Source organism: Oncorhynchus masou, chromosome 5 (assembly GCF_036934945.1).
Source record: "Oncorhynchus masou masou isolate Uvic2021 chromosome 5, UVic_Omas_1.1, whole genome shotgun sequence".
Classification (NCBI taxonomy): Eukaryota; Metazoa; Chordata; class Actinopteri; order Salmoniformes; family Salmonidae; genus Oncorhynchus; species Oncorhynchus masou.
This window is the reverse complement of record NC_088216.1, coordinates 47,102,979-47,125,293: the sequence shown is the minus strand read 5'-3', so window position 1 is coordinate 47,125,293 and position 22,315 is coordinate 47,102,979. Positions and strand designations below refer to the sequence as shown.

At 44.6% G+C, this 22,315-nt stretch overlaps 1 protein-coding gene across 5 annotated transcripts; it reads left to right on the top strand.

The window, feature by feature from the left end:
- Window positions 1-541: 541 nt before the first annotated feature.
- On the top strand, window positions 542-22,263 carry LOC135539709 (differentially expressed in FDCP 6 homolog). 5 transcript variants are annotated; one of them, XM_064965766.1, is made up of 13 exons: window positions 542-692; window positions 1,393-1,470; window positions 6,683-6,823; window positions 6,980-7,162; window positions 7,331-7,558; window positions 7,698-7,844; window positions 8,102-8,210; window positions 8,362-8,549; window positions 8,822-8,929; window positions 10,522-10,688; window positions 20,501-20,699; window positions 21,213-21,269; window positions 21,452-22,263. In XM_064965766.1, the coding sequence occupies exons 1-13, from the start codon at window positions 597-599 to the stop codon at window positions 21,638-21,640; spliced, it is 1,890 nt and encodes a 629-aa protein (XP_064821838.1). In that variant the 5' UTR covers window positions 542-596; the 3' UTR covers window positions 21,641-22,263. The 5 variants fall into 5 exon arrangements, with proteins under 5 accessions (XP_064821838.1, XP_064821840.1, XP_064821841.1 ...); XM_064965768.1 differs by having other exon boundaries at window positions 21,213-21,300; window positions 21,452-21,539; XM_064965769.1 differs by having other exon boundaries at window positions 21,213-21,304; window positions 21,452-21,539.
- The last annotated feature ends 52 nt before the right edge of the window (window positions 22,264-22,315 follow it).

The following is a 22,315-nucleotide window of genomic DNA, read 5'->3' as shown; positions in this document are numbered from 1 at the left end:
TACATTTGACAAACTTACTTGTCGGAAAGCTGGCATCCTATGCCGGTGCCACAGTGAGAGTCACTGAGCTCTTCAGTATGGCCATTTTACTGCCAATGTTTGTCTATGGAGATTGCATGGCTGTGTGCTTGATTTGATACAACTGTCAGCAACGGGTGTAGCTGAAATAGCCGAATCCACTCATTTGAAGGGGTGTCCACACACTTTATATATGTATGATGTAGAACAGTAAACGTGTTTTTGCGTCATACCTGTGGTATATTGTCTGATATATACACGGCTGAAATTCTGTTTCAATCAATCAGCATCCAGGGAGTAACATCGTTCAACCATGAGGCAATCCATGACCAAAACTCCTTGATTTATAATTCCAAATATTCCCCACACTGTGGCAATTGGTGACCCTTAAGGTTTTCCCATTTGCTACAGATAGGTGGTATCAGTGAGCTTCATGGCAGCCATTTAGAAAAGAGCAGGATGTGGGGGTTTACTGAGACACACACAGGTCTGTGTGCCACACACACACACACACAAACACACACAAACACACACACACAACAATGCAGTAAAATAAGCAGAGCTGAGCGGAGGCAGTCATGGAGTTGCGAGCTGAACTGCTAAAGTCCATCTGGTATGCTTTCACTTCTCTGGATGTGGAGAAGAGCGGGAAGGTGTCCAAATCCCAGCTAAAGGTGAGAGGTCAGGGGTCAAGTAAGGGGGTCAACATAGGGGTCAAAGAGCTGGGAGGATTGCAAGGATTTGCTTCAGTGTGTCTCTCTGCCTTTTCAATGTGTTGGTTTGTGTGTTATTGACGTTTTTACCCTTAATTATTTTTGTTTGTTATCTTGTCCTTGTTTGAGGAAAATTATGTTTTTTTATATCACTGTTATCAACACACAAAAAAACGTTGTATTTATTGATCTAGTTCGGTCAACCGAATTAGATGAGACACTATTTTCAAGGTCTAATCTCTTTCCTGTTAGCTAAATGTTTTCTTTCACTTCCCACTGAGAAAAAACTGGTTGAATCAACATTGTTTCCACTTCATTTCAACCGAAACATTAAATATGATGATGTGTTGTCAACCTTTTTACGTCATTTTGTATTTATTTTTTCTTTACAAAAAAAATATAAATCCAAGGACATGGTGGAATGTTTGGTTGATTTCGCATTGAATTCATGTTAGTTGACAACTCAACCAAATCAATCAAAACTAGACGTTGAACTGACACTTGTGCCCAGTGGGTTGGTGTGTTTGTGTGTGATCTTTCCTGTAGCATGAGCTTCACAGCACTGATTGATTTCTTACACAATGTTATTGCTTGATCAAACCCCTTGTGTTGACATTTGATTCCCTTCTTTTTTACCTTTGTCCTCCCTCCCCAAATCTAGAATAACAAACACATGACTCTAACTGGGCTAATTCCTGGGATTATGTATGGGCCAGACTACCGCTGGAATGGAGAGGAGGTAATCAGTAATCTGCTATGGTGATAGGCCTATCTCTATGTTCAGAGGCAGACCCTCTCTAAGCCCCATCATGCATCTGGGTGGCTGGTGGTATGTTATAGCTCTGGTGTTTGGGTGTATTGGTGGCTGCTGAATTGTCGTGTGTTATGGGTCAGTGATGCTGTGTTGTGTTGCGTTGTGTGTGAGATCAGCCATTGTGACATGTTTAATCCCAGTCACACTGAGGACCTCGGACTCTAAATCCCAGCTGTTGCTATGACGATGTTGTCAAAGAGGCCCTGTGTCTGCCTACTTCCATCTTTCTGCTGTCGAGTCTCTTCCTCTGTCTGTCTGTCTCTCTCTCACTTATCTTACTGTCTCCCTGTCTCTTTCTGTATCCCCACTGGGCACAGACATCAATTCAATATCTATTGAGGTGGCAGGGTAGCCTGGTGGTTAGAGCGGTGGACTAGCAACTGCAAGGTTGCAAGTTCAAACCCCCGAGCTGACAAGGTACAAATCTGTTGTTCTGCCCATGAACAGGCATTTAACCCACTCTTCCTAGGCTGTCATTGAAAATAAGAATTTGTTCTTAACTGACTTGCCTAGTTAAATGAAGGTAAAATAAATATTCAAAATTGGTTCAACATAATTTCATTAAAATGATGTGGAAACAATGTTGATTCAACCAGTGGGTCTTCTTGTCTCTCCCTCTCTCTCATAACCTGTACATACTGTTGATGAGTTGTACTGTACTTGTAGGTCCCCAGTAACGGTCAGATCGCAATTTAGTGGGGGGTCCTAAATAGTTCAGGGTTGTCAAATGTTTTGTTTGGGGATGTTTGTGTGTTTTTGGGGGGGAACAGGGGAGGATAGTGAATCTTTTCCTTGGTTTAGATTAGATTTTTTGCAGGTTTTACTATATAATTTCTTCCATCCTAGCCACATTTCCTCATCTTCTGGCATGCACTTCCTCTATATCATGGGGTTTTGGTACTTCCCTTATGCACTACACTTTTCCGTATGCTAACTTATACTATACCACAGGTCATTATAGTCTACCAGTCTAACGGACTATCCTGCCCATAATGCACCATTCGTAGTGACAATAGTTGTAGGTGGATCGTTTGTTCAGATCTGCAATAGGCTAACTAACGATCATACCGCACGTAAATGCATTCAAATTTGTATACATTAAGAAAGAGCAGCGAAGACATGAAACACACAACTCAAAAATCTCCCTTATCGACCTTGTTTAGGGACAATCAAATTATCCTACCTAGACTAGCTTACAACACCACATTGCAATGAATAATTGCATTACTGTTTTCAAGTGAGTACAATATTCCAGCCTGGTTTAGTCTGCAGTGAAAACGTCATTTAAATAACAGCTCAAAAGCCCTGTAATTTGAATGTTTCATTCCATTTGGATCAGTTGTGGGTCTACTCTCCACTGTTTAGAAGGTGTAGAAAGGCACAGTAGCTGGCCAGTCTGGCTGCATTTCTGATACTGATTGCAGAACATTCTCCAAAGACATCCATTATAATAAGGTGGCCACATACTCTCCTGGCAGGCCCAGTTATTCAGGAAAGCCAAACACAAGCTCTGCCTCTTCTCCAATCTAAACGACTATACCTCGCACACCTAGAACATAACACTTCAATGAGGCATAAATATTTATTGTTGAACTTTTTAAACGATTTGCCTTTTATATGCGGCAAAGTAGCCTACATGTTTGATACAAAGAAAAATCACCACATCATGGGAAAGCATGAGGTTTATACAGGGTGGTGAAAGTGCACATGATGAGCTTGATGCTCCTTTCAATAACTATCTAAGGTCTTATTCTGGTGACATGATGATCAATGCTTGGCTGCCATTTGACAAATAAAAATTATGTTGCACTTTTGTACATAATTATCTCATTATGTAGCAGGCTATACCTGCACTGTATCTGCAAGCTGTTGGCCAGAGCGCACCTGCCAATACAATACCAGAGGGCACCTGCCAATACAATACCAGAGTCACCTGCCAATACAATACCAGAGGGCACCTGCCAATACAATACCAGAGTCACCTGCCAATACAATACCAGAGGGCACCTGCCAATACAATACCAGAGGGCACCTGCCAATACAGTACCAGAGTCACCTGCCAATACAATACCAGAGGGCACCTGCCAATACAATACCAGAGTCACCTGCCAATACAATACCAGAGTCACCTGCCAATACAATACCAGAGTCACCTGCCAATACAATACCAGAGTCACCTGCCAATACAATACCAGAGTGCCCCTGCCAATACAATACCTGAGGGGATCTGCCAATACAATACCAGAGGGCACCTGCCAATACAATACCAGAGCGCACCTGCCAATACAATACCAGAGGGCACCTGCCAATACAATACCAGAGTCACCTGCCAATACAATACCAGAGTCACCTGCCAATACAATACCAGAGTGCCCCTGCCAATACAATACCTGAGGGGATCTGCCAATACAATACCAGAGGGCACCTGCCAATACAATACCAGAGTCACCTGCCAATACAATACCAGAGGGCACCTGCCAATACAATACCAGAGGACACCTGCCAATACAATACCAGAGTGCCCCTGCCAATACAATACCTGAGGGGATCTGCCAATACAATACCAGAGGGCACCTGCCAATACAATACCAGAGTCACCTGCCAATACAATACCAGAGGGCACCTGCCAATACAATACCAGAGTCAACTGCCAATACAATACCAGAGTCACCTGCCAATACAATACCAGAGTCACCTGCCAATACAATACCAGAGTGCACCTGCCAATACAATACCAGAGTGCACCTGCCAATACAATACTAGAGGGCACCTGCCAATACAATACCAGAGGGCACCTGCCAATACAATACCAGAGCGCACCTGCCAATACAATACTAGAGGGCACCTGCCAATACAATACTATAGGGCACCTGCAAATACAATACCAGAGCGCACCTGCCAATACAATACCAGAGGGCACCTGCCAATACAATACCAGAGCGCACCTGCCAATACAATACTATAGGGCACCTGCCAATACAATACCAGAGCGCACCTGCCAATACAATACCAGAGGGCACCTGCCAATACAATACCAGAGGGCACCTGCCAATACAATACCAGAGCGCACCTGCCAATACAATACTAGAGGGCACCTGCCAATACAATACCAGAGCGCACCTGCCAATACAATACCAGAGCGCACCTGCCAATACAATACCAGAGCGCACCTGCCAATACAATACCAGAGGGCACCTGCAAATACAATACCAGAGGGCACCTGCCAATACAATACTATAGGGCACCTGCCAATACAATACTAGAGGGCACCTGCCAATACAATACCAGAGGGCACCTGCCAATACAATACCAGAGGGCACCTGCCAATACAATACCAGAGGGCACCTGCCAATACAATACCAGAGGGCACCTGCCAATACAATACCAGAGTGCACCTGCCAATACAATACCAGAGGGCACCTGCCAATACAATACTAGAGCGCACCTGCCAATACAATACCAGAGGGCACCTGCCAATACAATACCAGAGGGCACCTGCCAATACAATACCAGAGCGCACCTGCCAATACAATACCAGAGGGCACCTGCCAATACAATACCAGAGGGCACCTGCCAATACAATACCAGAGGGCACCAGCCAATACAATACCAGAGCGCACTTGCCAATACAATACCAGAGCGGGCACATTCACTATACCTACGCATCAATTTTTGTGACAAAACTATCAGTATGCAATGGACAACACAACTCTGACGGGAAAATGCTCCAGGGTCTCCCTTAGTTGGTAATTGCCGGCATTTGGTGAATGAAAAAAATGAAATGCCAATGAATAAAATTGTAGCAGTCCAAATTTACATAACCTACATAACCTGAATTCGCACTACAGCGCCATTCTCTCACGCCTTGCGGTACAGTACAGTACAGTACATTTTAATTCAGTAGAGTAGAGTACAGTATGGTACAGTCACGTTTTATCAGTAATCAAAGCCGGTCCGGACTGAACCAAATCTGAACCAAATAAAGACGTCTATGTTTAGGCCTAGTTTAGAGAAGAGCGTAATTGCAGACCGCAATTAGTGGCGTTTTCTGATATTGGCATTTCTTGATGTCAAGTTACACCCATTGATGCTCGCCATTGGTCCATGGCCATTTCTTTCACGTCCGGGACAACAGTTGTTGACAATTGTGTCATTGTAGGTAAACTTAACTCTACACCTTTTCCTAACCTTAACCTCATTCACCTAACCTGCCATGTTAATTATCCTAACCTGCCACATTATTTTTGATAACCTGCTATGTAAACAAATCATCTGTGTCGAGACACCATAAGTCTCATAGCACCCGGAACTGACCAATGGCAGGTATCAATGGACTGACCAATGGCAGGCACCAATGGGCGGTTCCTGATATCAGCAAACGCCCACATCAAGAAACACTCCGAATTGCAGTCTGCAGTTACACCATATTGCTAATATGCCATGGACGTTGAAATCCAGACCAGGACGTTGAAATCCAGACCAGTCCAGACTGTACCAAATCTGAACCAAACATAGACATCTATGATTGGTTCAGATTTGGACTGATCCAGATCAAATATCGAAGTTAGTTGACGTTGAAATCAAGGCTGGTATGGAAGGCACCAAAAACAAATACCAAAAAAAGATATCCGGTCCGGACAACACCAAAAAAGACATCCAAAATAAGTCATCGTCGGTCCATGCTTAGTGGGTCTTGTTGCGTAACCTATACACTGTGTTAATGAGTTGTACGTGTTGTCTTATAACCTATACACTGTGTTGATGAGTTGTAGGTGTTGTCTCATAACCTATACACTGTGTTGATGAGTTGTAGGTGATGTCTCATAACCTATACACTGTGATGATGAGTTGTACGTGTTGTCTTATAACCTATACACTGTGTTAATGAGTTGTGGGTGTTGTCTCCTAACCTATACACTGTGTTGATTAGTTGTAGGTGTTGTCGCATAACCTATACACTGTGTTGGAGTTGTAAGTGTTGTCTCATAACCTATACACTGTGTTGGAGTTGTAGGTGTTGTCTCATAACCTATACACTGTGTTGATGAGTTGTATGTGTTGTCTCATAACCTATACACTGTGTTGAAGAGTTGTAGGTGCTGTCTCCTAACCTATACACTGTGTTGATGAGTTGTAGGTGTTGTCTCATAACCTATACACTGCGCTGAACATCCCACACGACCCTGTGGCTCTAGAGGACCACTTCAGCGATGATGATGATGGGCCGGTGTCCAACCAGGGGTACATGCCCTACCTCAACAAATTCATACTGGACAAGGTACTGTATACACATGCTGACACACACACACACACACGCACGCACACACGCACACACACACACACACACACACACACACACACACACACACACACACACACACACACACACACACACACACGCACACACTTGGCATCCTCTCTTTCTGTACCCCAGGTGGTTGAGGGCACGTTTGCTAAGGAGAACGTAGATGAGTTCTGCTGGACTCTCTGTGCCAAAAAGAACTACCGGCCTAAAAATGGCGTGGACGTTCTGTCTGATAAAGATGCCTTCCATCTTTGGTGCCTCTTCAACTTCCTGTCTGAAGACAATTATCCACTGGTCCTGGTCCCAGAGGAGGTGAGTTCTCAGCCCTGGACAGTACTCCAAAATCATTTGCCTCCTTTCTTCCCTCTTTTCATGAAAATGTCTTGCAATAATGTCAACGGGAGATTTGGGTGAAACTTCTGTCTCAAGTTAGGATTTGTCCCATGATGTGCTCTATTCATTCCCTATGGTAACTCGCAGGTGGAATATCTCCTGAAGAAGATCTGCAAAGCCATGAGTGTGGAGTTGAGCTGTGTGGACATGGAAGACTTCATCTCCCAGGAGGCTGTGCAGCAGAGTGGCATCACAGTGTGGGCCTTCCTGGACTTTGTCAACACCGGGAGGCTGACCAGAGGGATGGTGAAGGACTCCGTTACGATGGCGATAGACGAGGTCTACCAGGAGATAGCGGGCAATATCATAAAACAGGTGCTTTTAAACATAAAGAGAATATATAGACATGTTTGTGTTAATATGCATGTAATATAAATGTAATCCACGTGTAATATGGCATTTCTATAATTAGGCATGTGTAAATTTGTGTGGCCGCATGTATCTGTCCTTATAGGGGTATTTGTGGAAGAAGGGCCACTTGCGGAGGAACTGGAATGAGCGCTGGTTCTCTCTCCAGCCCAGCACCCTGCATTACTATGTCAGTGAGGACCGCAAGGAGTGTAAAGGCTGCATCGAGCTGAGCCACAACTGTTGTGTGGAGGTACACAACACTAGGTTAGGGGTTATGTAGAGTGGAGGAAGGTAGTACCGGGGGTAGGCCTACACTAAATCCTCTGGCATAGGATGCCAATGTGGGCAGAGCTGGGATGAGGGATTTGTTCAGAGAAGACGTCGATAGGGTAACATACTTGAATGAATATGAACCACCCCAATATTTTGATCAATACAAAATGTTGTGTGTGGATGATGCTGTTTGTTATGGTGGTTATGTTCTCACCACTGTGGTTGTGTTGACAGGTGCTGCCAGAGAAGGAGGGGAAGAGGTGTATGTTCTGTGTGAAGACGCTCACTAAGACCTACGAGATGAGCGCCCCCGACACCAAGCAGAGACAGGAGTGGACCACAGGTCAGAGATCATACAGTACAGTACACACTGGGCTTTTAAAGCCTGGAGAAAATAGCCATTTCACACCCTGATGAAGGCAAAAGCCACAGTGCGTCCTCTGGCTTGATTTATGATGATGCTTCAGGCTACTTACTGTATGTTGTCACTGCAGCGATCCAGACAGCCATCCATCTGTGTGTGGAGGGGAAGAAGTCGCTGCATAAGGACCTGAAGCTGCGACGCAGGGAGCAAAGGAAGGAGAGGGAGAGGAGACACACTGCCAAGGAGGAGGAGCTCCAAAGTCTGCGCCTTCTCCAGTGGGAGAGGGAGAGCAAGTTGGCTGAGCTGGAGCTACTACAGGTGTGTGTGGTTGAGAGAGAAAGACAGAGAGACAGAGAGACAGAGAGACAGAGAGACAGAGAGAGAGAGACAGACAGAGAGACAGGGAGACAGAGAGAGAGAGAGAGAGAGAGAGAGAGAGAGAGAGAGAGAGAGAGACAGAGAGAGACAGAGACAGAGACAGAGACAGAGACAGAGACAGAGAGATGACTACAACGAAAACTGAACTTTGAATAGCAATGTGATAATAGCCTCACAATCACTGTTGTTATATTTGTATAATCTGTGTGCAGGATGCGCAAAAGCAGGCCCAGACAGCTCTGCTGCAGGAGGAGCAGAAGAGGATACAACATGTGGAAATGCAAAGAACCCTGCAGGAGCAGCTACAGCAGGCTGAGGAGGTGAGAGGGATAGAGAGGAAGAGTTTAGCAGGGAGTTGAGGAGGAGGTGAGCTGATCAGGGTAAGGAAAGAAGGTGGATGTAAGAGGAAGGAGAATTATAATTTTTACTAGGATCCCCATTAGATGATGCTATAATGTCAGCTAATCTTTCTGGGGTCCAACACAGAAAGACAATTCCACGGTAACAGAGTGATGCTGAGACTCAGATTTCTCCCTTTAAAATGTGTGCCAAACAAAAAACAATGATTGTTAAGTTAAACAAACCATAAAACGCTATGAACAAGGACTATATTTATCAATGTCCACAGAAAATCTTGCAAAAATACATGTACTTGAAGAACAGTGCAGGTGCATAGTTTCGTACCAGAATGACAGTTTGTGCTGTTGGTGCTGTCATTCTTCACCAAACTGAGTTATTTTATTGTTTTCTTGAAGGCGGATTTAGTTTTTACCTGAGAAATGTGATTTGGTAAAGAATTCCATGTAGTGATGGCTCCGTATTACTGTAGATTTGAGAATATTTATCCCTGGTCTGGGGGTTATCAGTTGTCCTGAACTAACCTGTCTGGTTTGGTGGTTATGTTTGTTCCTAGTATACACTAATTGGTCCGAAATAAACGTTGGTTTGTTTAGAAATATCACATTCCTAAAGAAAATCAAAAGACTGGATAATAATTTGTGTTCAACGGGAAGCCATGAGAGATGATGGCACAATCGGTTGACATTCATACGGGTAGGTCAATGAAGAGCGAATCTTGCAGCCTTTTTTTGAGCGAGTTGGAGCTTTTTAAGATATTTTTTTGTTGCAGATGACAATATGACTGGACAGTACTATAGGTCTGACAGAACCTCAGAACATTTATTGTTATAGCAATGCCTTTACTCATTTTAATTACAATCTTGTCTATATGTTCAGACCACGACAGAACTGTGTCCAATGTGACACTTTTTTAAATTGGTCAACAGACAACCCATCCATTGACAAGTTTAATTGAGGGTCACCAATACCAAGTACAATAAATGTTGTTTTAGAAATATTCAACACCAATTTCTGATTGTTAACCCCTAAGACACCGTTCTTAGTTCTTTGCTCAATACATCTGTTAGTTCATTATATGCTGATGCAGTGCTATACATTGTAGAGTCATCAGCATACATAACCACTCTTGCTTTATTCATTCCTGATGGTAAATCATTAGTCAAGATAGAGTAGAGTAGTGGGCCTAGGCAACTGCCTTGAGGAACACCACAGTATAAATCTTTACAGTGCAAAAAGCTACCATTAAAGAAAACTTTTTGCCTTCCCCTGGAAAGGTAGCTTTCCATCCAGGAAAAAGCGACAGAAATAAAACCATAACATAACTTTACCTAGCAACATTTTATGATCAATTACATCAAAAGCAGCACTAAAGTCTAACAGCACTGCACCCACTAGAGGAGAGGAGGCAGGGAGAAGGATAGCAAGAAGGAACTCAAGGAAAGTTGAGGAGGAGGAAAGTATGAGGGGTGAGACAATGAGGAGAAGGACCCAACTCTATAGATCTTTACGGGTCTAATTGTGGCTTTGTCCTGGTGTGTTTGTTGTGGGTCAGGCACGGGCCAGCATTCAGGCAGAAATGGCCCTCAAGGATGTAGAGACGGAGCGTCAGAGGAGGAGAATAAGGGAGTTGGAGGTGATGCAGCTCCGCCTGGAGGAGGCCCTGCATCAGGAGATGAGAGCTAGACAAGACCAGGAGGTCTACTTCCTCGCACAGGCCAGGTAACACACACACACATACATATACAGTATATACAGCATATATACACACACACACACACACACACACACACACACACACACACACACACACACACACACACACACACACACACACACACGTATATACAGTGCCTTCAGAAAGTATTCACACCCATTTACTTTTTCTATATTTTGTTGTGCTACAGCCTGAATTTAAAATGGATTCAATTAAAATTTTGTGTCACGAGCTTACACAAAAATACCCCATAATGTCAAAGTGGAATTATGTTTTTATAAACTTTTACAAATGAATTCAAAATGAAAAGCTGAAATGTCTTGAGTTAAAAAGTAGTCAACCCTTTTGTTATTGTAAGCATAAATAAGTTCAGGAGTAAGAAGTCACATAACGAGTTGCAAGGGACAGAGTGAGAAAATCCCCAAAATGATTAAAGAAATTACTGAAGTTGATATGCAGCCATCGTCAATGGTAGAGGATGTCGACTTCAATGGGCCCCTAAACATAAGGCACGTCTAGAAACAAGATGCCATGTCGAAAAACCTTGACTGCCTGGATGGAGATATTGTACAATGATTTCTCTGCAAGCACAAAGCTTGAGCTGTCAAACAACAGTATGTGGGGTAAGAACATATTATTGGACGTCTATGAACACGCTGTCATGACTGCGGTAGAATGGACTGCATTGCCCCTTAGTGGTCATATCTGAATTGTGAATTCACGTAATTGTATGATTTTTTGTTATCATTTCAATGCTAAAAATCAGTTTTAAACGTAAATAATTTTCTTTCATTTGTCACATCCCTGCAATGATCCAAATCTCATTGATTCGTTCATCATATCAAACAAATCATACCGAATCATTCAAACTAAAATCCACAAACTAGATACAGTGCCTTCAAATTATTCACACCCCTTGACTTTTTCAGTGTTTGATTGTTTTACAGCCTGAATTTGAAAAGGAATAAACTGAGCATTTTTGACACTGGCCGGCACACAATACCACATAATGTCTGGAATTATATATTTAGAAATTTGGGGAAATTAATAAAACTATTTCACCATGCCTTGCAATAAGGACTAAAGTCAAATTGAAAAAGAATGTACGTATGTCTTGAATACAAAATGTGAACACTCATCCCTGTGCAGTCTCTGTCACAAGGAAACAATCAATAGAGCATAGTTTCTGGTACTGTCCACCAGTGGCTTGCTTTTGGAGTCAGGTCTAGGAATGGTTGTCATGTCATAAATTCAGGGTTCAGCTGGACCCTACTATTAGGAGATCTGAAAAATCACGAACAGTCAATGGGAAATATCATTATACTCTTGGGTGAAGTATTTATTTTTATGGCGATATCGGTAGAAATGTTTCAAATAGGGAGGTTCAAGAACCTCAAGACATCAAAGTAAAATAGAGGGATGTGATGCGAAAGGAAATAGCAAAAAGGCCTTACACTGGGAAATATGGGTTAATCTGTGGACATCAGAGGGTTGGAGTTAAAATACGAATTAATGGTGGATTGGCCGCTTGGGATGAAAATCCAGCTCTTGCAGCGAGGAAATGAGGAATATACTGTATATATTTGTATTTATTAGCGATCCCCATTAGCTACTGCCAAGGTAGCGGCTACTATTCCTGGGATCCAAACACATTAATGCACTTACATGACATATCAAACAAAAGATAAAACAGAACATCATATAACATTATTACACCACTACATACAGTGCCTTCGGAAAGTATTCAGACCCCTTGACATTTTCCACATTTTGTTACATTATAGCCTTATTCTACATTTAACATTACATTTAAGTCATTTAGCAGACGCTCTTATCCAGAGCGACTTACAAATTGGTGAATTCACCTTCTGACATCCAGTGGAACAGCCACTTTACAATAGTGCATCTAAATTATTAAGGGGGGGGTGAGAAGGATTACTTATCTTATCCTAGGTATTCCTTGAAGAGGTGGGGTTTCAGGTGTCTCCGGAAGGTGGTGATTGACTCCGCTGTCCTGGCGTCGTGAGGGAGTTTGTTCCACCATTGGGGGCCAGAGCAGCGAACAGTTTTGACTGGGCTGAGCGGGAACTGTACTTCCTCAATGGTAGGGAGGCGAGCAGGCCAGAGGTGGATGAACGCAGTGCCCTTGCTTGGGTGTAGGGCCTGATCAGAGCCTGGAGGTACTGCGGTGCCGTTCCCCTCACAGCTCCGTAGGCAAGCACCATGGTCTTGTAGCGGATGCGAGCTTCAACTGGAAGCCAGTGGAGAGAGCAGAGGAGCGGGGTGACGTGAGAGAACTTGGGAAGGTTGAACACCAGACGGGCTGCGGCGTTCTGGATGAGTTGTAGGGGTTTAATGGCACAGGCAGGGAGCCCAGCCAACAGCGAGTTGCAGTAATCCAGACGGGAGATGACAAGTGCCTGGATTAGGACCTGCGCCGTTCCTGTGTGAGGCAGGGTCGTACTCTGCGGATGTTGTAGAGCATGAACCTACAGGAACGGGCCACCGCCATGATGTTGGTTGAGAACGACAGGGTGTTGTCCAGGATCACGCCAAGGTTCTTAGCGCTCTGGGAGGAGGACACAATGGAGTTGTCAACCGTGATGGCGAGATCATGGAACGGGCAGTCCTTCCCCGGGAGGAAGAGCAGCTCCGTCTTGCCGAGGTTCAGCTTGAGGTGGTGATCCGTCATCCACACTGATATGTCTGCCAGACATGCAGAGATGCGATTCGCCACCTGGTCATCAGAAGGGGGAAAGGAGAAGATTAATTGTGTGTCGTCTGCATAGCAATGATGAGGTTATGACAGAGCCAGATGACTTGGTGTATGGAGAGACCATGTGAGGTTATGACAGAGCCAAGTGACTTGGTGTATAGCGAGAATAGGAGAGGGCCTAGAACAGAGCCCTGGGGACACCAGTGGTGAGAGCGCGTGGCGAGGAGACAGATTCTCGCCACGCCACCTGGTAGGAGCGACCTGTCAGGTAGGACGCAATCCAAGCGTGGGCCGCGCCGGAGATGCCCAACTCGGAGAGGGTGGAGAGGAGGATCTGATGGTTCACAGTATCGAAGGCAGCCGATAGGTCTAGAAGGATGAGAGCAGAGGAGAGAGAGTTAGCTTTAGCAGTGCGGAGCGCCTCCGTGATACAGAGAAGAGCAGTCTCAGTTGAATGACTAGTCTTGAAACCTGACTGATTTGGATCAAGAAGGTCATTCTGAGAGAGATAGTGGGAGAGCTGGCCAAGGACGGCACGTTCAAGAGTTTTGGAGAGAAAAGAAAGAAGGGATACTGGTCTGTAGTTGTTGACATCGGAGGGATCGAGTGTAGGTTTTTTCAGAAGGGGTGCAACTCTCGCTCTCTTGAAGACGGAAGGGACGTAGCCAGCGGTCAGGGATGAGTTGCTGAGCGAGGTGAGGTAAGGGAGAAGGTCCCCGGAAATGGTCTGGAGAAGAGAGGAGGGGATAGGGTCAAGCGGGCAGGTTGTTGGGCGGCCGGCCGTCACAAGAAGCGAGATTTCATCTGGAGAGAGAGGGGAGAAAGAGGTCAGAGCACAGGGTAGGGCAGTGTGAGCAGAACCAGCGGTGTCGTTTGACTTAGCAAACGAGGATCGGATGTCGTCGACCTTCTTTTCAAAATGGTTGACGAAGTCATCTGCAGAGAGGGAGGAGGGGGGGGAGGGGGAGGAGGATTCAGGAGGGAGGAGAAGGTGGCAAAGGGCTTCCTAGGGTTAGAGGCAGATGCTTGGAATTTAGAGTGGTAGAAAGTGGCTTTAGCAGCAGAGACAGAGGAGGAAAATGTAGAGAGGAGGGTGAAAGGATGCCAGGTCCGCAGGGAGGCGAGTTTTCCGCCATTTCCGCTCGGCTGCCCGGAGCTCTGTTCTGTGAGCTCGCAATGAGTCATCGAGACGGAGCGGGAGGGGAGGACCGAGCCGGCCTGGAGGATAGGGGACATAGAGAGTCAAAGGATGCAGAAAGGGAAGAGAGGAGGGTTAGAGGCAGACTCAGGAGAAAGGTTGGGATATGAGCAGAGGGAAGAGATGATAGAAGAGGAGAGGGAAGAGAGACCATCCGAGTAGGATGCGAGAGGGGGAAAGGTAGTGGTCGGAGACTTAGTTGCAATGAGGTTAGTGGAAGAACAGCATGCCTTGTGAGTAGGGGGAAGGTGAGAGGGTAGTAAAGAGTGGAGACAGAGTCATGAGGATAGGGGACATAGAGAGTCAAAGGATGCAGAAAGGGAAGAGAGGAGGGTTGAGGAGGCAGACTCAGGAGAAAGGTTGGAGAAGGTATGAGCAGAGGGAAGAGATGATAGGATGGAAGAGGAGAGAGTAGCGGGGAGAGAGAGCGAAGGTTGGGACGGCGCGATACCATCCGAGTAGGGGCAGTGTGGGAAGTGTTGGATGAGAGCGAGAGGGAAAAGGATACAAGGTAGTGGTCGGAGACTTGGAGGGGAGTTGCAATGAGGTTAGTGGAAGAACAGCATCTAGTAAAGATGAGGTCGAGCGTATTGCCTGCCTTGTGAGTAGGGGGGAAGGTGAGAGGGTGAGGTCAAAAGAGGAGAGGAGTGGAAAGAAGGAGGCAGAGAGGAATGAGTCAAAGGTAGACGTGGGGAGGTTAAATCGCCCAGGACTGTGAGAGGTGAGCCGTCCTCAGGAAAGGAGCTTATCAAGGCATCAAGCTCATTGATGAACTCTCCGAGGGAACCTGGAGGGCGATAAATGATAAGGATGTTAAGCTTGAAAGGGCTGGTAACTGTGACAGCATGGAATTCAAAGGAGGCGATAGATAGATGGGTAAGGGAGAGAGAGAGAATGACCACTTGGGAGAGATGAGGATCCCGGTGCCACCACCCCGCTGACCAGAAGCTCTCGGGGTGTGCGAGAACACGTGGGCGGACGAAGAGAGAGCAGTAGGAGTAGCAGTGTTATCTGTGGTGATCCATGTTTCCGTCAGTGCCAGGAAGTCGAGGGACTGGAGGGAGGCATAGGCTGAGATGAACTCTGCCTTGTTGGCCGCAGATCGGCAGTTCCAGAGGCTACCGGAGACCAGGAACTCCACGTGGGTCGTGCGCGCTGGGACCACCAGATTAGGGTGGCCGCGGCCACGCGGTGTGGAGCGTTTGTATGGTCTGTGCAGAGAGGAGAGAACAGGGATAGATAGACACATAGTTGACAGGGTACAGAAGAGGCTACGCTAATGCAAAGGAGATTGGAATGACAAGTGGACTACACGTCTCGAATGTTCAGAAAGTTAAGCTTACGTAGCAAGAATCTTATAGACTAAAATGATTGAAATGATACAGTACTGCTGGAGTAGGCTAGCTGGTAGTGGCTGCGATGTAGCTAACCTAGAAAATCGCTCTAGGCTAAACAATTGACTTAGATACAAAGACGGCTGTGTAGCTAGCTAGCTACGATCAAACAAAACAAACCGTTGTACTGTAATAGTTACTACAGTGCTGCTATTCGGGGGCTAGCTGGCTAGCTACGTTAAGAGAACGACAATAGCTGGCCAGCTAACCTAGAAAATCGCTCTAGGCTACACAATTGCCTTAGATACAAAGACGGCTATGTAGCTACGATCAAACAAAACAAACCGTTGTACTGTAATAGTTACTACAGTGCTGCTATTCGGGGGCTAGCTGGCTAGCTACGTTGAAAGACCGACAATAGCTGGCCAGCTAACCTAGAAAATCGCTCTAGACTACACAATTGTCTTAGATACAAAGACGGCTATGTAGCTACGATCAAACAAAACAAACCGTTGTACTGTAATAGTTACTACAGTGCTGCTATTCGGGGGCTAGCTGGCTAGCTACGTTGAAAGACCGACAATAGCTGGCCAGCTAACCTAGAAAATCGCTCTAGACTACACAATTGTCTTAGATACAAAGACGGCTATGTAGCTGGCTAGCTACGATCAAACAAATCAAACCGTTGTACTGTACTGAAGTGAAATGAAAAATGTGATACTACCTGTGGAGCGACGCGGAATGTTGACCGGGTAGTTGGAGTTCAATTCGGTAGAGGTTGGCTAGCTGTTGGCTAGCTAGCTAGCAGCATTTCCTACGTTAAGGACGACAAATAGCTGGCTAGCTAACCTCGGTAAATTAAGATAATCACTCTAAGTCTACACACTCTAAACTGCACAATTATCTTGGATACGAAGACAGCGAAGACAACTATGTAGCTAGCTGACACTACGCTAATCGAGTCGTTCAGTTGAGTGTAATAGTTTCTACAGTGCTAGTGGACAGTGGATGTTAGCTGGGACTGTTCCTTTTTTTGCTACATCACTCTATCGTAGGGAGCAGTAAAAAAAGAAAAAGATTATCCTCAGCAATCGACACCTTATACACCATAATGACAAAGCGAAAACATTTTTTTTTTAATTTTAGCAAAAAACAGAAATACCTAATTTACATAAGTATTCAGACTCTTTGCTGTGAGACTCAGGTGCTCAGGTGCATCCTGTTTCCATTGATCACCCTTGAGATGTTTCTACAACTTGATTGGAGTCCACCTGTGGTAACTTCAATTGATTGGACATGATTTGGAAAGGCACACACCCGTCTATATAAGTTCCCACAGTTGATAGTGCATGTCAGATTAAAAACCATAAGGTTGAAGGAATTGTCCGTAAAGTTCTGAGACAGGATTGTGTCGAGGGACAGATCTGGGGAAGGCATCCAAAAAAATTCTGCAGCATTGAAGGTCCCCAAGAACATAGTGGCCTCCATCATTCTTAAATGGAATACATTTTGAAGCACCAAGACTCTTCCTAGACCTGGCCTCCAGGCCAAACTGAGCAATCAGGGGAGAAGGGCCTTGGTCAGGGAGGTGACCAAGATCCTGATGGTCACTCTAACAGAGCTCTAGAGTTCCTCTGTGGAGATGGGAGAATCTTTGAGAAGGACAACCATCTCTGTAGCGCTCCACCAATCAGGTCTTTATGGTAGATTGGCCAGACAGAAGCCACTTCTCAGTTAAAGGTACATGACAGTTGCTTGGAGTTTGCCAAATGGCACATTAAGACTCTCAGACCATAAGAAACAAGATTCTCTGGTCTGATGAAACCAAGATTGAACTCATTGGCCTGAATGCCAAGCGTTACGTCTGGAGGAAACCTGGCACCATCCCTACGATGAAGTATGGTGGTGGCAGCATCATGCTGTGGGGATGTTTTTCAGTGGCAGGGACTGGGAGACTAGTCAGGATTGAGGGAAAGATGAACGGAGCAAAGTACAGAGAGATCCTTGATGAAAACCTGTTCCATAGCGCTCAGGCCCTCAGACTGTGGAAGATTCACCTTCCAACAGGACAACGACCCTAAGCACACAGCCAAGACAATGCAGGAATGTCTTTGGGACAAGTCTCTGAATGTCCTTGAGTGACCCAGCAAGAGCCTGAACTTGAACTCGATAAAACATCTCTGGAGAGACCTGAAAATAGCTGTGCAGCAACCTTCCCCCATCCAACCTGACAGAGCTTGAGAAGATCTGCAGGGAAGAATGGGAGAAACTCCCCAAATACAGATGTGCCAAGCTTGTAGCGTCCTACCCAAGAAGACTCGATGCTGTAATCGCTGCCAAAGGTGCTTCAACGAAGTACTGAGTAAAGGGTTTGAATACTTACGTAAATATGATATTTACCTTTTTATAAAACCTGTTTTTGCTTTGTCATTATGGCGTATTGTGTGTAGATTTATGAGGGTGGAAAAACAATTTCATCAACTTTAGAATAAGACTAAGATAACAAAATGTGGGAAAAGTCAAGAGGTCTGAATGCTTTCCGAAGGCAGTGTATCAACAATACAACATTTATAACACCATCATACAACAATATGACAATGTACTTGTGTGTAGAGTGCTTATGCTAGCGCTTGTGAGCGTATGAGTGTGTCTCTTCACAGTCCCTGTTGTTCCATAAGGTGTATTTTTTTACCATTTAAAAAAAATCTGATTCTACTGCTTGCATCAATTACCTGATGTGGAATAGAGTTCCATATAGTCATGGTTCTATATAATACTGTGCGCCTCCCATAGTCTGTTCTTCACTTGAAAATTGTGAAGAGACCTCTGGTGACATGTCTTGTGGGGTATGCATGGGTGTTCGAGCTGTGTGCCAGTAGTTTAAACAAACAACTGGATACATTCAGCTTGTCAACATTTTTTACAAAAACAAGTTTTGATTAAATCAATCTCTCTTCCACTTTGAGCCATGAGAGATTGACATACATATCATTCATGTTAGCTCCTCCCTGTACTTTTAAGGGCCAGCCATGCTGCCCTGTTCTGAGCCTTTTGTAATTTTCAAAGTCCCTCTTTGTGGCTCCTGACCACACTACTGAACGGTAGTCCAGGTGTGATAAACCTAGGGCCTGTAGAACCTGCCTTTATTATGGAGAGACTTCTCCCCATCTTAGCTACTGTTGTATCAATAAGTTTTGACCATGACAGTTTACAATCCAGAGTTGCTCCAAGCAGTTTAATCACCTCAACTTGCTCAATTTACACATGATTCCTTCCAAGATGTAGTTGAGGTTTAGGGTTTAGTGAATGATTTGTCCCAAATACAATGCTTTTATGTGCTTTTATATTTAGGACTAACTTTTTCCTTGCTACCCATTCTTAAACTAACTGTGCTCTTTGTTAAGCGTTGCACTCATTTCAGTCCATGTAGTAGCTGACGTGTAAAGTGTTGAGTCATCCACAAACATAGACACACTTACATATCATTAGTAAAGATTGAAAAAACATGGGCCTAAACAGCTGCCCTGGGGAATACCAATACAAATAAAATAAATAAATAAGGGGGAGTAGAAATTATGCAAACAATTAATTTTATAGAACCCAAAACCTATCCGCACTATTAAATCTTATCCTGTCACGTCCTGACCATAGAGAGTCCTTATTTTCTATGGTAGAGTAGGTCAGGGCGTGACTGGGGGGTTAGTCTAGTTTATTATTTCTATGTGGGGTTGTAGGTTTGTTTTTCTATGATGGTGATTGTGTATGATTCCCAATTAGAGGCAGCTGGTAATCGTTGTCTCTAATTGGGGATCACATTTAAGTAGCATTTTTCCACCTGTGCTTATGGGATATTGTTTTGAGTTAGTGCACGTAGCATCTCTGTAGTCACCGTTCGTTGTTAGTTTATTGTTAATTTGTTTTTGTCTTTGCTAAGTTTCAATTTATTCATTAAATTATGTGGAACTCAACATCTGCTGCGCCTTGGTCTGATATTTATTCCAGTGAATGTGACATATCCCTATCTGCAATATTAAAGCTTATATTAACCTGAAGTGATTTGGCTGTACTTCTGTTTAGCCAAATGCATGGCACCCTCAGTCAAGTGAGTACACACACACACACACACACATACATATGCTGCTGTTGTCCTCCACAGATCACAATGTTTTTTGTTAGTAGACGTGTTTACTCTCAGAGAGACGCCAACGATTTCCTGTCATCTCTGTGCGGTAGTTGTGGTTTGTCTACTTACTCAGGAACTGAACATCTTAGGGCGTAATGTCTTTTCATGTTTACTTTTTCCATAACCCTGCTCTCTGATTGGTCCTTCCATTATGACATTGTCATAACTGTGCTCTTTGATTTGTCCCTTCATTATGACATTGTCACAACTGTCACAAAAAAGAAGCTTTAGAATACACAATAAGTTAGGGCATTCCTATTCTGTAACTGTACCATTATTGCCATAGGTCCAGCCGATTATTTTTAGAGCTCCAACAAGGGTCAGTGTGCTATTGTGACTTAGAAGCCTGCGTGGTGGTGGCTCTCCTTCTCTCTCTTCATCCCAAGGCTGCTGGTAGAGGAGGAGGAGAAGATGAAGGCCCTGCTGGCCCTCCAGGAGGAACAGGAGCAGTACATCCTGAAGACCCAGAGGGAGAAGCAGGAGCTCAGGCAAGAGATGGTAACCAAGTCCCAGGCTTTGGAGGAGGCCCAACACCAACTGGAGAAAGTTCGGGCCAGCCGGCACAGAATGGACCAGGACATTGCAGTGAGTGCAACAAAATCAGTATCGAACCCAGATCTTCTCCTAAATGTTTAGTATATCAGGGAACCACTGTCCAGATAACTACAGCTACTCGACAGCTACTCATCAAGCAATCATAGTCCGCTTAACCACCTCTGCTGCACACACATATCTGTGTGAACGTGCATATGTGTGGGTGTTGAATGTACCGAAACAAGCCACAGGACGGAAAGACAAGGTTCATGGTCTTAGAGGTCAGTGTAGATAGTTATGCTGTACTTTCCCCCACTCAGGTCCCATGAAGTCTATTTAGTAATTGCTGTATGTGTGTCAGTGTGGACCCTGTGTTTTATATCATGCTCCTTCTTATCTGAGAGTAATAAACATCTCAAAAGGAAGCACAGTGGCCTCTGGATCCTGTATAAACTACAGAAATGTATTCTCTAACTGCCCTCTCTCATTCTCTTCTCCTTCACTCCCTTTCTCATTCGCTTCCCCTCCATCTCTCACCCCGTCCATCTCCATGGTCTCACTCAGGCTGCTCAAAGGAAGCTGCGACATGCCAGCACCAGCGTCAAACACTGGAACATCCAGGTGAACAGACTGACACATCCTTAATGGACCGGTAGGTGAGATTAGTGGTGAGGGAAGTGTTCTAGTGCGTAAAGCTACGTTTGAACAGGTGCCTATGTGAACCTCCTTGTCCTTGTCCTCCATGCATTTTGTTTCTCTTTCTCTTACTCTCTCAAATTCTTTCCTCCCCCTTCCTCTCCCAGAGAGAAGACGCTCCCTTGGAAGCTCAGGGGTCCCAGTTGTGTCTGTGCCCTCCCTACGAGACCCGGGCCTACACCTGTACCATCAGAGGAACGAAAGAGAGAAGGAGAAGTGAGGAGAGAGTGAACATCAGTGGAAGAGAGGAGATGTGTCTGTATCAAGCCTTCAATGAGGACATGGACTGTGCCTGAGGCCTAAGATCCCCCAAGCTAAGAATGTTAATGTAAATACATACCGCTGAGGTTGTACTAGGGAGGCAGGTAGCCTAGCAGTTAAAAGCGTTGGGCCAGAAACCGAAAGGTTGCTGGTACAAATCCCCAGACTGACTAGGTAAGAAATCTGCTGATGGGCCCTTGTGTAAGATACTCTGCATAAGAGTGTCAGCTATATGATTAAAATCAAAATGTACAATCAGATCATTTGATATCACTTTCTGTTTACTTAAAGAATGTGTTTTTTGCGTGACGGATATCTTTATGTTCTGTGAGTGTTTTCCCCTTTCTTTTCTCTCTTTCCCTGACCTTAGAGAATTATTATGATGGTAGGAATATTAGCAAAATAATGCTAATAATGCTTGGTGCCTTCATGGGAGGAGAGTTTTCAAATTTAAACCATCAATCTGTAATTATAAACAAAAACTCTGCAACTGGACAAAACTTAGCAGTTGCCAATCAATTGATAAGTTTGATGTTTATAATTAAACAAACTGAGTCTAAATAACTCCACAGGACAACTTGGATGACGACGCTATTTTATATCTTCTCCTGAACTGGCGGAAGAGTTTGAAATGGAAATAAACGCTTTCCGATTGTTACATCCTGTGGTTGCGACTTCCTTCGACCTCTCTTGAAGCAGTCTGCTTTTAT

Bases quoted from the DNA above. Each gene is read 5' to 3' on its own strand.
- LOC135539709 (XM_064965766.1), top strand. From the start codon at position 597: ATGGAGTTGCGAGCTGAACTGCTAAAGTCCATCTGGTATGCTTTCACT. The intron at 7,559-7,697 runs GTGCTTTTAAAC...CTGTCCTTATAG, and splicing joins CGGGCAATATCATAAAACAG to GGGTATTTGTGGAAGAAGGG. The intron at 8,211-8,361 runs GTCAGAGATCAT...TTGTCACTGCAG, and splicing joins GAGACAGGAGTGGACCACAG to CGATCCAGACAGCCATCCAT.